Below are 13,873 nucleotides of genomic sequence, written 5' to 3' on the forward strand. Positions count from 1 at the left end.
CACTGCAAATCTACCAAGACCTGGCCGTCCCTCTAAACTTTCAGCTCAGACAAGGAGAAGACTGATCAGAGATGCAGCCAAGAGGCCCATGATTACTCTGGATGAACTGCAGAGAACTACAGCTGAGGTGGGAGAGTCTGTCCATAGGACAACAATCAGTCGTACACTGCACAAATCTGGCCTTTATAGAAGAGTGGCAAGAAGAAAGCCATTTCTCAAAGATATCCATAAAAAGTCTCATCTAAAGTTTGCCACAAGCCACCTGGGAGACACACCAAACATGTGGAAGAAGGTGCTCTGGTCAGATGAAACCAAAATCCAACTTTTTGCCCACAATGCAAAACGATATGTTTGGCGTAAAAGCAACACAGCTTATCACCCTCAACACACCATCCCCACTGTCAAACATGGTGGTGGCAGCATCATGGTTTGGGCCTGCTTTTCTTCAGCAGGGACAGGGAAGATGGTTAAAATTGAGGGGAAGATGGATGCAGCCAAATACAGGACCATTCTGGATGAAAACCTGTTGGAGTCTGCAAAAGACCTGAAACTGGGACGGAGATTTATCTTCCAACAAGACAATGATCCCAAACATACAGCAAAATCTACAAAGGAATGGTTCACAAATAAACGTATCCAGGTGTTAGAATGGCCAAGTCAAAGTCCAGACCTGAATCCAATCGAGAATCTGTGGAAAGAGCTGAAAACTGCTGTTCACAAATGCTCTCCATCCAACCTCACTGAGCTCGAGCTGTTTTGCAAGGAAGAATGGGCAAGAATTTCAGTCTCTCGATGTGCAAAACTGATAGAGACATACCCCAAGCGACTTGCAGCTGTAATCGCAGCAAAAGGTGGCTCTACAAAGTATTAACGCAAGGGGGCCGAATAATTTTGCACGCCCCACTTTTCATTTTTTTATTAGTTAAAAAAGTTTCAAAAATCCAATAGATTTCGTTCCACTTCACAATTGTGTCCCACTTGTTGGTGATTCTTCACAAAAAATAAAAATGTTATATCTTTATGTTTGAAGCCTGAAATGTGGCAAAAGGTTGAAAAGTTCAAGGGGGCCGAATACTTTCGCAAAGCACTGTATGTCTGCAGTCTCTGACCATCTCCTGCACCATGTCTGCAGTCTCTGACCATCTCCTGTAGTATATAATTTTTTTTTGGGGGGGGGGGGGGGGGGGGGGGAGCCTGGAACTCCTAAGTTGTCTGCTGTGATTAGACTTTGCTGCATGCACGGAGTGTTGTCTTTTTTTTAAGAACATATAAAATAAGAAAATTAAGAGCCCATTCACACAGGGGCAACTCCTGATCCGACTTCAGGTCGCCCCTAGTCGCCTCAGGTCGGACATTTAAAAAGCAATGTAAGTGAATGAGAGCCGTCTTAATGCACACTACTGAAGTCGCTCCGACTTCAGAAAAGGTTCCTGTACTACTTCTATCCGACTTGTAGGCGACCGGTACCAATTGATTTCAATGGAGATCGCCTCCAAGTCGGATCTCCGTCTATACGGAGGCGACTTTGACAGAATTATCAGCTCTCAAGAGGGAACTCCACGCCAAATTTCTGAAAAAAATTTGGCGTGGGTTCCCCCTCCGAGAGCATACCAGGCCCTTAGGTCTGGTATGGATTCCAAGGGGAACCCCCTACGCCGAAAAAACGGCGTGGGGGTCCCCCCCAGATCCACACCAGACCCTTATCCGAGCACGCTACCCGGCCGGCCAGGAAAGGGGGTGGGGACGAGCGGGCGGCCCCCCCCCTCCTGAGCCGTACCAGGCCGCGTGCCCTCAACATGGGGGGGGGTGCCTTGGGGGAGGGGGGGCGTGCGGCCCCCCCACCCCAAAGCACCTTGTCCCCATGTCGATGAGGACAAGGGCCTCTTCCCGACAACCCTGGCCGTTGGTTGTCGGGGTCTGCGGGCGGGGGGCTTATCGGAATCCGGGAGCCCCCTTTAATAAGGGGGCCCCCGGATACCGGCCCCCCACCCTATGTGAATGAGTATGGGGTACAATGTACCCCTACCCATTCACCTGTGGAAAAAAAGTACAAAAAAAAAAAAACACAACACAGGGAAAAAATATTTTATTGCACAGCTCCGGGGGTCTTCCGTCTTCGGGGGTCTTCTCGCCGGACTCCTCAGCTATCTTCTTGTAGCTCTTTTGCTAGCGGAGGAGTCCGGCTTTCTTCCTCCCCGCCGCCGGCCTCTTCTCCCGACTTCGGGGGTCTTGTCCCCCTCTTCGGTTCTTCTGCCGGGCCACCGCGCCTTCTTATAGCTCTTTTGCAGGCGGTGGCCCGGTCTTCTGTCGCCGCCGCCTTCCGTTCTTCTTCTTCTTCTTCTCCAGGAGATGTTGACACGACGCTCTCTCCGGCCACAATGCCAGGGACGCGCTCCGCTGCCACTTATATAGGGACAATGGGGCGGTGTCACATGGGTTGATGTCACATGGGTTGGTCACATGGGTTGATGTCACATGGTAAGGGGGCGGGGTCACCATGTGACATCAACCCATGTGACCAACCCATGTGACATCAACTCATGTGACACCGCCCCATTGTCCCTATATAAGTGGCAGCGGAGCGCGTCCCTGGCATTGTGGCCGGAGAGAGCGTCGTGTCAACATCTCCTGGAGAAGAAGAAGAAGAAGAAGAACGGAAGGCGGCGGCGACAGAAGACTGGGCCAACGCCTGCAAAAGAGCTATAAGAAGGCGCGGTGGCCCGGCAGAAGAACCGAAGAGGGGGACAAGACCCCCGAAGTCGGGAGAAGAGGCCGGCGGCGGGGAGGAAGAAAGCCGGATTCCTCCACTAGCAAAAGAGCTACAAGAAGATAGCGGAGGAGTCCGGCGAGAAGACCCCCGAAGACGGAAGACCCCCGGAGCTGTGCAATAAAATAATTTTTTCCCTGTGTTGTGTTTTTTTTTTTGTACTTTTTTTCCACAGGTGAATGGGTAGGGGTACATTGTACCCCATACTCATTCACATAGGGTGGGGGGCCGGTATCCGGGGGCCCCCTTATTAAAGGGGGCTCCCGGATTCCGATAAGCCCCCCCGCCCGCAGACCCCGACAACCAACGGCCAGGGTTGTCGGGAAGAGGCCCTTGTCCTCATCGACATGGGGACAAGGTGCTTTGGGGTGGGGGGGCGCAAGCCCCCCCTCCCCCAAGGCACCCCCCCATGTTGAGGGCACGCGGCCTGGTACGGCTCAGGAGGGGGGGGGCCGCCCGCTCGTCCCCACCCCCTTTCCTGGCCGGCCGGGTAGCGTGCTCGGATAAGGGTCTGGTGTGGATCTGGGGGGGACCCCCACGCCGTTTTTTCGGCGTAGGGGGTTCCCCTTGGAATCCATACCAGACCTAAGGGCCTGGTATGCTCTCGGAGGGGGAACCCACGCCAAATTTTTTTCAGAAATTTGGCGTGGAGTTCCCCCTTGAGCTCATTCTCTGCTTGGCCTCGGCAAAAGTCGCCTGGCCTGGGGCGACTTGTAAGTCGTCCCAAGTCGCGCTTGAAGTCATCACAAGTCGTTTTGAAGTCGTCCCAAGTTGCGCTGTGATCTTAACTCAAGTCGTGTCCAAGTTGCCTGACTCAAGTCGCCTACAAGTCGTGTTGCCCCTGTGTGAATGGGCTCTAAGTTCTCCTGACTGCTTGAATTTTTTTTTAAGAAAACCGCGCACAGTAATCGTGATACATTGCGGAATTGATTTGAATCGCTGACATGATAATCGTAATCGAATCGTGAGGCCAGTGAAGATGCGCACCTCTACTGGATACCAAGGACTTTGTGGCATTATATTGAATAAGCCCACTATATGCTACATCCCAGCAGCTCTACAGACTCCAGATGTACTTCACCTGAATATCTTAGGTGATAACACTTACACGTTTCCAGCAGTTTATACAATTTATGAGAAACAGACCAATAGGTACAGAAGGTAAACCGGGTCACCCTAACAAACTGTGGAGTGGATGAACTATATGATCTAAAACAAGCACACAGCCAGTAATGAATGTAGTTTATAGTTGCACTGCCCTCTGTAGAGTGATCAAGGTAGATCACTTTTCAAAGGACATTTACCAGGCAGCTGCAAGGCGGCTTTGTTGCCTCCTTGCCACCTGTTTTAACCCAGAAATCTTGCACCACCACTCCACAGTTGCAGTGCGGTCCCATTCACCTGAATGAGCTGCATTCAGGAGAGGTAACCCCCTGCAGCCACTGTGCTCAGTTAGGAGGGGGCGGTAAAACTGCAGCACTAACTCTTGATTTTACGAGAGTAAACTAGACGACTGTTTCTCAACTCCAGTCGTCAAGGCGCCCCAACAGGTCATGTTTTCAGGCTTTCCATTATTTTGCACAGGTAATTTGATCAGTTTCACTGCCTTAGTAATTACCACAGTGGTTTCATCTGAAGGAAATCCTGAAAACACGACCTGTTGGGACGCCTTGAGGACTGGAGTTGAGAAACACTGAACTAGACCATGATATCATGGGATTGTATAATAAAGCAAAGATTTGCAATATGAAATTAGTAAAAATATAATCTTACCGATTGACAAGGGCACTGCACTCTCTTTTTATGGAATAAGAGAGATTTGCCATTTCCCAAAAGCCTTGATAACCCCTAGGTATATGCTTCTCATTTCTCACCATGCACTACAGGCTCCAGAGTGTCTAAAAATGGTCATTTAGTGTCATCCGTGTGCCCTATGCTGCAACAGCTAAGCTACATGACCGTCAGAGAAACAATAGTAAATCTGATATAAATAGATGAATTATCTACCATATGCAATATAGACTCACGTAAAGATTAAATTACAAATGAGTCCATATTTTGTTCATTACAAGACAAAAAAAAAAAACTTGATGACATATGCAATACATTTTAAGAAGTCTAGAAGACTGTCAAGCATTTTATTGAGCTATCTTTTACCAGCAGACATCCTGGGATGGCACCATCATCCGTGTGATGGTCTGCATATTCTTTGAGGTGGGGCGACTCTGCAATGTAGGCTCTGCAGGTGGATGACAGCTTTTCTTGCTGCAAGTAACCTAAAATCAGATAAAAAAAATATATCTTTAGTGATTGCACAGCAAAGCTTATTCTAACATGACAAAACACATTAAAGATTAAAGGCCTTTCGGTGGGGCCTGGGGTGCCAGTGATTGCTGATTTTTTTTCTCTTTAACCAGGCACAGTGGTGTCCACATCTGACAGTTCTATTTTGTATGCCCATCTTGCCGCTGTGCCCTCGGCATGTAATGTTTCTGATTTTGTTGTTGTAAACTCTAATAAAACGTTAATTGAAAAAAAAAAAAAAGATTAAAGGCCAAGTTTACCTTTAATCACTTCCTGCTGACCTGGCGCATAATTTCGGCCTCTCGGTGGGTGGGCTTTAACACTAAGCGGCCGCATTTATGCAACCCTAGGTATACACTTTACTGTTGTGCGCTGGCGGCACAGTAACCAATGGGTTCCTGGGAAAGCTCCAGATACAGATTTACAGTCCAGTTTTTCTCCACGCTGCGACTGCTGAACACAGTGGTCACATAATCAGAATGCCTGCTTCCGCCTTTCCGCTATTTAGATCCACTTAAAGGGCCAGAAGGAGTTAATTAAAAAATAAACACATACACATTTCTGCAGGTTAAAAAAATAATAAAAAAATGTGCATTTATTATTTTTTCAAACGGAGCCAGGAAAGTATTGCACTCATGATTAGCAGATCGGGGATGCAATGTCAGGCTCCTGCACACACTGCCTTCACCTCTGTGGCCATACATCTGTATGGCATGTCATTTTAAGAGCTGTAGGCAGTATGAATAAATTACGAGTGTGCAGATGAGTGTGCTCACACTTCATTTTACCGTTTTTTTTTCCCCAATTGTCCGCTTTTCTTCGTTGTTTCACAGAAAATCAAACCCGATGAACGAAAAAAGGCTTTTTTTTTGTTGGTTATTGCTTCTGATCACACGCAGTCTTTTCTGATTTTTCTTGTATGAAACCAGTACACATTAATGAAAATAGTTCGTTCTGTTCCCGAACAAGAAACATTTTGTAGTTTGTCCCTTCTGGAATTTTCGTACGAAATGTCTGAATCGGCTGTAGAAAGTTGTATATGCACTATACGAAAATCTACGTAAATTCTTTGGACTATTAAGGAGGTCACTTTTTTTTGTGACAATGCTGCTGATCGCCATCAAACCCTTTCCACCACTTCCTGTCTACAGGCACTTGCTTCTATCAGGGACCACAGTTCACAGCCCCCTATACTTTGGTAGTGGAAAGCCACTGACCTAGACCCACAGCCCCATATACCAACTGAAGGAAAAAGGGCACAAGTGACCAGAGATGGGGAATGTAAATAGGGACTCCCCATCTGTACAGGTTGTCCAGTCCTCCGTACCTAGGTCTAAAGTAAAAAGGTAAAACACTACAATTGTTTCTGATCCAAATGAGTATTTTATGGCCTCTAAGGATCACCATCAGCTTACAATCTGCCCCTATATTTTCTATACAATCAACCTCAGAGCTATCAAATGTATGTAATATGAATACCTATCTAAACTATTCAATCCATCTGTATGCAATCAGGCAAGTTCTTGCACTACATACCATATTTATTTATTTTATTTACCTAAAATCAAGGGGAAATCAGGGGTGCGTGTTATACGCCAACCCCCCGCTATTTCTACTTCTTTCGGACGCTCTCTGCGGCTTCCGGGTATTTTCAGAAAGCCGAAAGCTGCCAAGAACGGCCGAGCGTGCCCGAAAATAGCCAAGATCGGCTGAAAATACCAGAAAGCCGCCGAGAGCGTCTGAAAATAACCGAGAGTGGCTGAGAACTACCGAGCGCCGCCGAGATACACAGGACATCCGCTCTGTATCTTGGTGGCGCCATTTTTAAATGGCAAAGCCACAGACAAGGCTGCAAATGACTGACAAGGCTCCAATGGAAGGCTGCAAATGACACTGACAAGGCTGCATTGTTGGGCATTTAAATGTAAGTTTTTTTCCTTAAACTTCCCTCCTAAAAGTTTTTTTTCTTTTAAATTCCCTCCTAAACTTGGGGTGCGTGTTATACGCCGATAAATACGGTACTTGTTAGATCTAAAGAGATTGTACCATCAGGTTGTAACAAAGGGGGTGAGCTTAGTCTATGTTCACAAAAGCCTACACAGTAAAATGCAGCATTTTTCTATGCAGGCTAGGACAGTGTTAACTTGGGCAGGGAGCAGAGTGATGCACATTTCAGCACACTGAACATTTATTTTTTTCCAGGTTCACTTGAAGAGTCACATAGAGACATTTTTTAAAGCGGAGTTCCACCCAAATTTACAACTATATCTTATCGCCTTCAGTACAACGCATAGATATTCCAATGTCACAATTTTTTTTTGCGATTTAAATACCTTATTATTTATTTTAAGGGTTACTTCTTGTCTATAGCTCCCACGGGAGTAGGCATGTATCCTGCTTTGCCCAGCGCTGTGCTGTCTCCTGGGACCTAAGTGTCATGCTTCCCAAGAGTCAGTGCGGAACGCCGCCAAGCAAAATCTCGAGTGACGCTGCCCATTGTCATGGCAACCAGGACATTTACGGCGCTGCTCACAGTAAACACTGAGCATACGCGGGAATGAGAGGGGAATGCTGGGAGATAAGTATTCACCGCATCCAGGAAACGAGTGCTTGTGGGCTTCACATGCCCACAAGAAAAATGGAAAATGCCTTCATCACATTTTAAAAGTTAACCTTGCTTACGAAAACAGACAGCGGAGGTTTTAGAACACCAAAACAGTGGGTATTCATTTGCAAAAAAAAAAAAAAAAAGAAAAGAATGGCCGCAGGACCTCCGCTTTAAGTGTCACTGCACAGCAGCATGGGGTGTGTTGCGCTTCTTTGCAGTTACATCCAGTGCAGAGTAGAAAAATGCAGCACGATTGTCTGCACACAACACATCACCTCAGCATTGTGGTGTAAACAAGGTACATAGAAAACAGTTGCTTCGATGTGCTCCAGTGGTGATCTGATCTATCCAGGTCAGTGCAAAGTGTGAACAAATCTTTAAAGCATAACTAAGTTCTCTATCCTTTACAGCCAAGGAAGCCACTATCTGAAGCTTCGTACACACAGTACGATTGTTGGCAGGGGATTGTCTGTTGATAGACCGTTGTCCTAAAATCTTACCGTTAGTACGCTCCTTTTGACATTTGTCCAATTTTCAGCCAATAAATGTTGGATGACAGGCTAGTAAATTTTTGGCGGACAATGGCTTGATTTCCGTACACAAATTCGTCACACAGAGTGAAAAGTACAAACACGCATTCTCAGAATAAATGCCCACCAAACACAAAATTAGCAAAAGGGGCCCAAAGGGTGGCACTCAAGAGCTGAAATTCCTCATAGTACATCGTTTGTGGCATGACAATTGTATACCAGACAAGTTCCTGGCACGCGCCGCCCTTTTGACAAAAATCAGAAGCTTGGTTGGCCAACAATCGTACTCTGTGTACGAGGCTTTAGCCTCTGCCTTATCTGCAGTTGCCATGATGCATATGTGACTAGCTGTGAGACTAGCCATTAAAAGCGGAAGTAAACCCATCGATTTAGAGTGGAACTTTATGGGAAAAAATAAAAATGGGCAAACAGGCAGAATTTTTAATGCAGAAAAGACATGCTTTGTCACTTCTGCATAAAAGTTACTTACATGCTTGTCTGCCCTGGTGCAGTGCAACTCACTGTACAAATTCAGCAATATCAGCTGAATTAACTCCAGCACATGCACGGGAGCAACATCATTTTACATGCCAATGACAGTTGCCAGCGATCAAGATTCAGAAACCTGTCGCCCGAAGATGTCAGCAGGAAGCTCCGAAGGGTCCTATAGCTGGACTGAAGGTGAGTATAGTTCTGCTTTAACTATTCCCCAAAATAGTTACACGAGTTGTCCTGAAAATGAGAACTGTCACAGCTGCTTGTGCACTCAACTGTCGATTTATTAAATGGCTGGTGTCACAACTGATCACATGTGCAGCACCATGTCAGGTGCAGTTCAAACAAAGGCCAAGATGGCAGCTTATTTGTCTACAAGAGCTCGTTCAAATGCTCAGACAAAAAAAAAAATGCTGTATTTTGAGGTGGACAGTGTTTTAGTGCTGTATACATCTAAACACAGCACTATAGTAATCAATGATTTCACCCGGAGACGAGACAAGCCCATACACACAGCTGCTTCTACATACTAAAATGGCTACGTTATGTTGTGCACAAAAAAGTAGGACAGAGCTGCATATTTTACACGCATAGATTGGAAGATTTTATGAGTATTTTATGCAGGCTCTTCTAGCTCTGCCAGCAAGAACCTTTCTTGAAATTCTTTAGGTCAGGACAAGTCATGTCCATCTATAGTGAACAACACAGACATCAACAATTCCATCAGGCAACATAATCAAAGGCATGAACATAAAGCAATAAACCTCTTTCATGCAGAAACTACATGTATGCCTTGTGTATGAGCCCTACATGTGAAAATGTGTGCAAAAGTTTCTAAATGCATCCAAGCACAAGTACTTTAGGCACATATTTTACGCAGGATCTTTTGATAGCTCTGCCAGTAAGACCCAAAATTCTCTGTAGAAAATATGCATATGCCTGTGTTCACGAGTCCTAAATGGGAAAGGAGGGCTTTTTAAAGCATAACAAAACCCATCAATTGAAGCGTTTCAAAAAATATTTACAGTCCTGGAACGCTAATGCCGCATCGGTACACACGATCGGAAATTTCCGACAACAAATGTTTGAGATCTGGTTCTCAAATTTTCCGACAACAAAACTTGTTGAAAATTCCGATCGCGTGTGTACACAATTCTGACGCACAAAGTGCCACGCATGCTCGGAATCAAGCAGAAGAGTTATTGAACTTCATTTTTCTCAGCTCATCGTACATGTTGTATGGCACCGCGTCCTTGACATTCGTAATTTCTGACAACATTTTCCTGACCATGTGTATGCAAGACAAGTTTGAGCCAACATCCGTCTGAAAAAAATCCACGGTTTTGTTATCGGAATGTCCGATCGTCTGTATGTGGCATAACTGTCACATTTGATTGTGTTCTCATCCCAACTGTCAAACCATCAAATGGCTGCTGTCATAAGTGATCACATGTGCAGAATCATGGCGGTTGCAGATCAAACAGAGGGTAGCTAAGATGGCAGCTTCCTTGGCTGAAAAGGTAAGGAGCAATTTGATAGTTTGACAGTTTGTTTGAGAGCACAAGCAAATGTGGCAGTTAGTAATCCTGGTGTGCTGGGAACGTAACTGTTTTTTTTACTTTTAAATTGATGTGTTAGTTCCGCTTTAATTGCTGGAAAAAAATGACAGTTATTCCGCAAAGTGTCTGTGGCTGGTAAAAAAAAAAAAAAACACTTTAAACTGTTGCTGGAATTTTTTTTACCGGGGAACTAAAGGAGTCAATACTCACCTTTCCAATGGTCCTTTGTCAGCGTCTGTGTGCCCGTTTTTGGCCACCTTCATTGGCTGGCATGGGATGACGTCATTCCTACACAGGGGCAGGAGTTCGTCATCCCGGAACACAGGGATATGGCTGCTGTAAGCTAAGACGCACATGCACAGCTCAGTTTCCATTCCTAAGATTGCCGTGAGCAAGCAGGTAGGTGTACTTTACTAAAGAAGGAATCACTTTACATATTTCTTCTACAATAAAACATCTACCTGCTTACAGAAAAACTAAGACCCCTTACATACGGGCATTTCGTTTGTCTGTTTTTCATCTATCAATTGACGGATACATCTTTATTGATCATACTTTTACATCTGCATTCGTCCACATCTGTTTTTTTAAAAGGATCAAAGTCCTATTTTTGTACCGGAAAAAAAGCAGAACAAATGAAAAACTGATGGAAATGGACAAACGGTACGTTTTTGCATTGGTAGTGGATGCAAAAAAAAAAAAGAGAAAGACTGAATCTATTTTTTTCCTTTGAAAAAAGTGACTGAACTAATAAAACGAATAGAATGTCTGTGTGAAAGGACCCCAAGCCCGAACATAGACATCGCATGCGATTCGCACCCCCGTTACTGTGCTGATCACATGCAACGTCTGTGCAAGTCAGTTTGTATGGCTGAACTTGCATTGGATTTGCACAAAAAACTTTTTTTCCCCGCACTGGAAACAGATCGAATGGGTGCTTACACCCATGTGATCCAATACTTGTCCGAATTCACAGTTCGCACTGCGATCTGTGGGTGTCATTACCTTTTTATTGACACCCGCAGTAGGCAGTGTGAGCTGCCTGCAAGGGGAGATGCGATGCGGGTACCCGCACTGGTTCCCTCCTTGCATGTGTGTAAACTCAGGCTTGATGTGTAACATGTTCAGCGTGCATCCCCTTTCCTTCCCTGCAACAGCTGGTGGGGGATCCTCTCCCTGCATCCGCTGTCACAATTTTAGAAGAAAGAATGGCCAGCCAGGGCTCCACCCACACAGCCTCGTCCTTCAGTGACCGTTTCCTGTGAATGGACTACAAGTACCGTCAGTCACTGAGGCTGATGGTTCTCAATGAACTGTGAGGGTGCTGGTGAGCACTTTCATTGTTTATTGATCCTCCTGATCGTATCGGAGATACAGCTATCTTGGGAGTCCAGCACTGCAACCCCGATCAGCTGATTGAAGGTACAACACTCTGCAGGCTCCTTAGGAGAAAGAATGTAGACAATGCATATTTTTAAAATAAAAAATGTTAATTTATTTGAACGTATCCTTTAATTCCGCTTTAAAATCGATCAGCCTGTAACAGGAATGATGTGTACTTACCTTCCCCACGGCCACTCTTTGCTTTGCAGTGGCTGAATACCCTTCGGCATTGGGCACTTCTGCTAATGTCAGATCCTTGGTCCCCGGAGCAGTTCCAATGTGTGGTCCCCTGTAGTGATATGGGGGGGGGGGGGGGTCATGGAAGGAATCATGCTGGCGGAACACGACACTTCCAGAAGTGTCAGATGCAGAAGACTGTTCTTCCACAGAGGGAAAGTAAGTGGGCTTCTATAAAACTTGATCCAGTGACACAGTCACCTTAATACCGTGCTATTTACACTGTAAATGGATGGGAAGAGCTGGAAGCAGACCCTGATATTCCAAGGACACTGATCTAGGTGACATTTCCAGGGATAAGCCCATAGCAGCTCAGCCTGTCCCCGGAAAGCAGGGCCTGCTGCGGCTACATGACCCAAGTACATTATGGCGGCGGGGAGGACCCCTTCAGGAGACACACACACTCACCCAGCACTAGCCTGGCCACATCTGAAGGGAGCAGCATGGCTGTGCCCGGACAGAGACTGTCATCCAGAGAACAGCCGAGGACCCCCAACAACCGCTGCTCTCCCGCGCTGCACGGCGGTGCACACGCTAATCCTTCCCCCTTCTACCACAGCTGCGCTCTTCAGTTCCGCACCCCTGACAAACACAGGTCACCCAGCTCCTGTGCTGCCTGTGAGTGCAGACAATGCCATCCGCACAGTGCTGGATGACGTCATAACTGTCCCTGATTTGGAGCAATGTCCCTCATCCCTCCTCATGTGTCCCACAGTTTGGTCTGATCTATATAGATGTATATAAAATGCACTTTTTATCTATCAAAAAGTCTTTCCCAGTGCTAAACGTTTCATCTGATTTATAATTGCTGCATTTGTAAATTCCAAAAGCCAATATAAAAGGAATAATAGTGGTAAAAAACAAAACAAAAAAAGTGATGATTCCCCTTTAAGGGATGTGGCAAGGGGTGTGTCCTATGCCTGGATACTTTTGCTGATAGGTGTCCCTCATTCCCATGTCAAAAAGTTGGGAGGTATGTGGCAATGTGTGATTCATCAGAATTGAAAGCAGAAGCTACATCAACATATATCTAAAAAACAACATTATTTTTTTTGGAAATGTGTATATAGTAGCGAGAGAATATTCACCCGTGAAATTTGATCTCTGTATTTGTCCCGGTGATCTTTGTCACCTTTGTGAGAGACAATCCCAAATTAGCACGAAGATCCTGGACGGCCGCTCTCTGATGCAACACCCAGTGCAGAATCAATAAAATCCAAACTGTCAATCTATAGATCACAGGGGTACAGGAACAAACTACTGACGCGTTTCACACCATTAAAAAGTGCTTAATCATGGATTAAAGTGATTGTAAAGGTTTGAGTTTTATTTTTTAAAAATAACAAACATGTCATACTTGCCTCCACTGTGCAGCTCGTCTTGCACAGAGTGGCCCCGAACTTCGTCTTTTGGGGTTCCCTCGGTGACTCATGCGGCTCCTTCCCGCATCAGATAACCCCCTAGGAGAAGCACTCTTTCGGGGGGGGGGGGGCTTACCTTGCGTCCATAGAGGCGAAAGCTGGATTTGGCCCCTGGTGCCCACATCATTTGATTTGATTGACAGCAGTTGGAGCCAATGGCTGCGCTGCTATTAATCTAGCCAATCAAGAGCCGAGAACCCCAGGCAGAGGAAGAGCGCGTCTCCGCCGGGTGAAATTCCAGGGCTCAGATAAGTAAAATTGGCTGAGGGGCCAGTCACTGCCAGGTGTTTTTTCACCATAATGCATAGGATGCATTAAGGTGAAAAAACACAAGCCTTTACAACCCCTTTAAGTGTCAGCTGTTTGTTCCTGTACCCCTGTGATCTATGGATTGACAGTTTGGATTTTATTGATTCTGCACTAGGTGTTGCATCAGAGAACGGCCGTCCAGCATTTTCTTGATTGTTAATCACATCTGCAGAACAAGTGCCTGTATGCTTTAGAGTGGGGTAGGTTGTTGGCAGGTTGAATCCCATGCCTGGAGCGCTGTGAATTTGTTTGCTTCAGAC

General features: G+C 45.8%; 1 protein-coding gene across 2 annotated transcripts in view; it reads right to left on the bottom strand.

The window, feature by feature from the left end:
- The window catches only part of NPAT (nuclear protein, coactivator of histone transcription), an 84,306-nt gene extending 71,858 nt beyond the window's left edge, over positions 1–12,448 (bottom strand). For both annotated transcript variants that reach the window (XM_077483956.1, XM_077483955.1), the window contains exons 1-2: positions 12,292–12,448; positions 4,925–5,043 (exon numbers count right to left, since the gene is read on the bottom strand). In XM_077483956.1, coding sequence (XP_077340082.1) covers positions 4,925–5,043; positions 12,292–12,328 — 156 coding nt within the window. In that variant the 5' untranslated portion in view covers positions 12,329–12,448. The remainder of the gene's footprint in view (positions 1–4,924; positions 5,044–12,291) is intronic.
- Positions 12,449–13,873: the final 1,425 nt, after the last annotated feature.

The sequence above is a fragment of the Lithobates pipiens genome, unplaced genomic scaffold, assembly GCF_037356315.1.
Source record: "Lithobates pipiens isolate NorthernLeopardFrog02 unplaced genomic scaffold, aLitPip1_a1.2 Scaffold_16, whole genome shotgun sequence".
Lineage (NCBI taxonomy): Eukaryota > Metazoa > Chordata > Amphibia > Anura > Ranidae > Lithobates > Lithobates pipiens.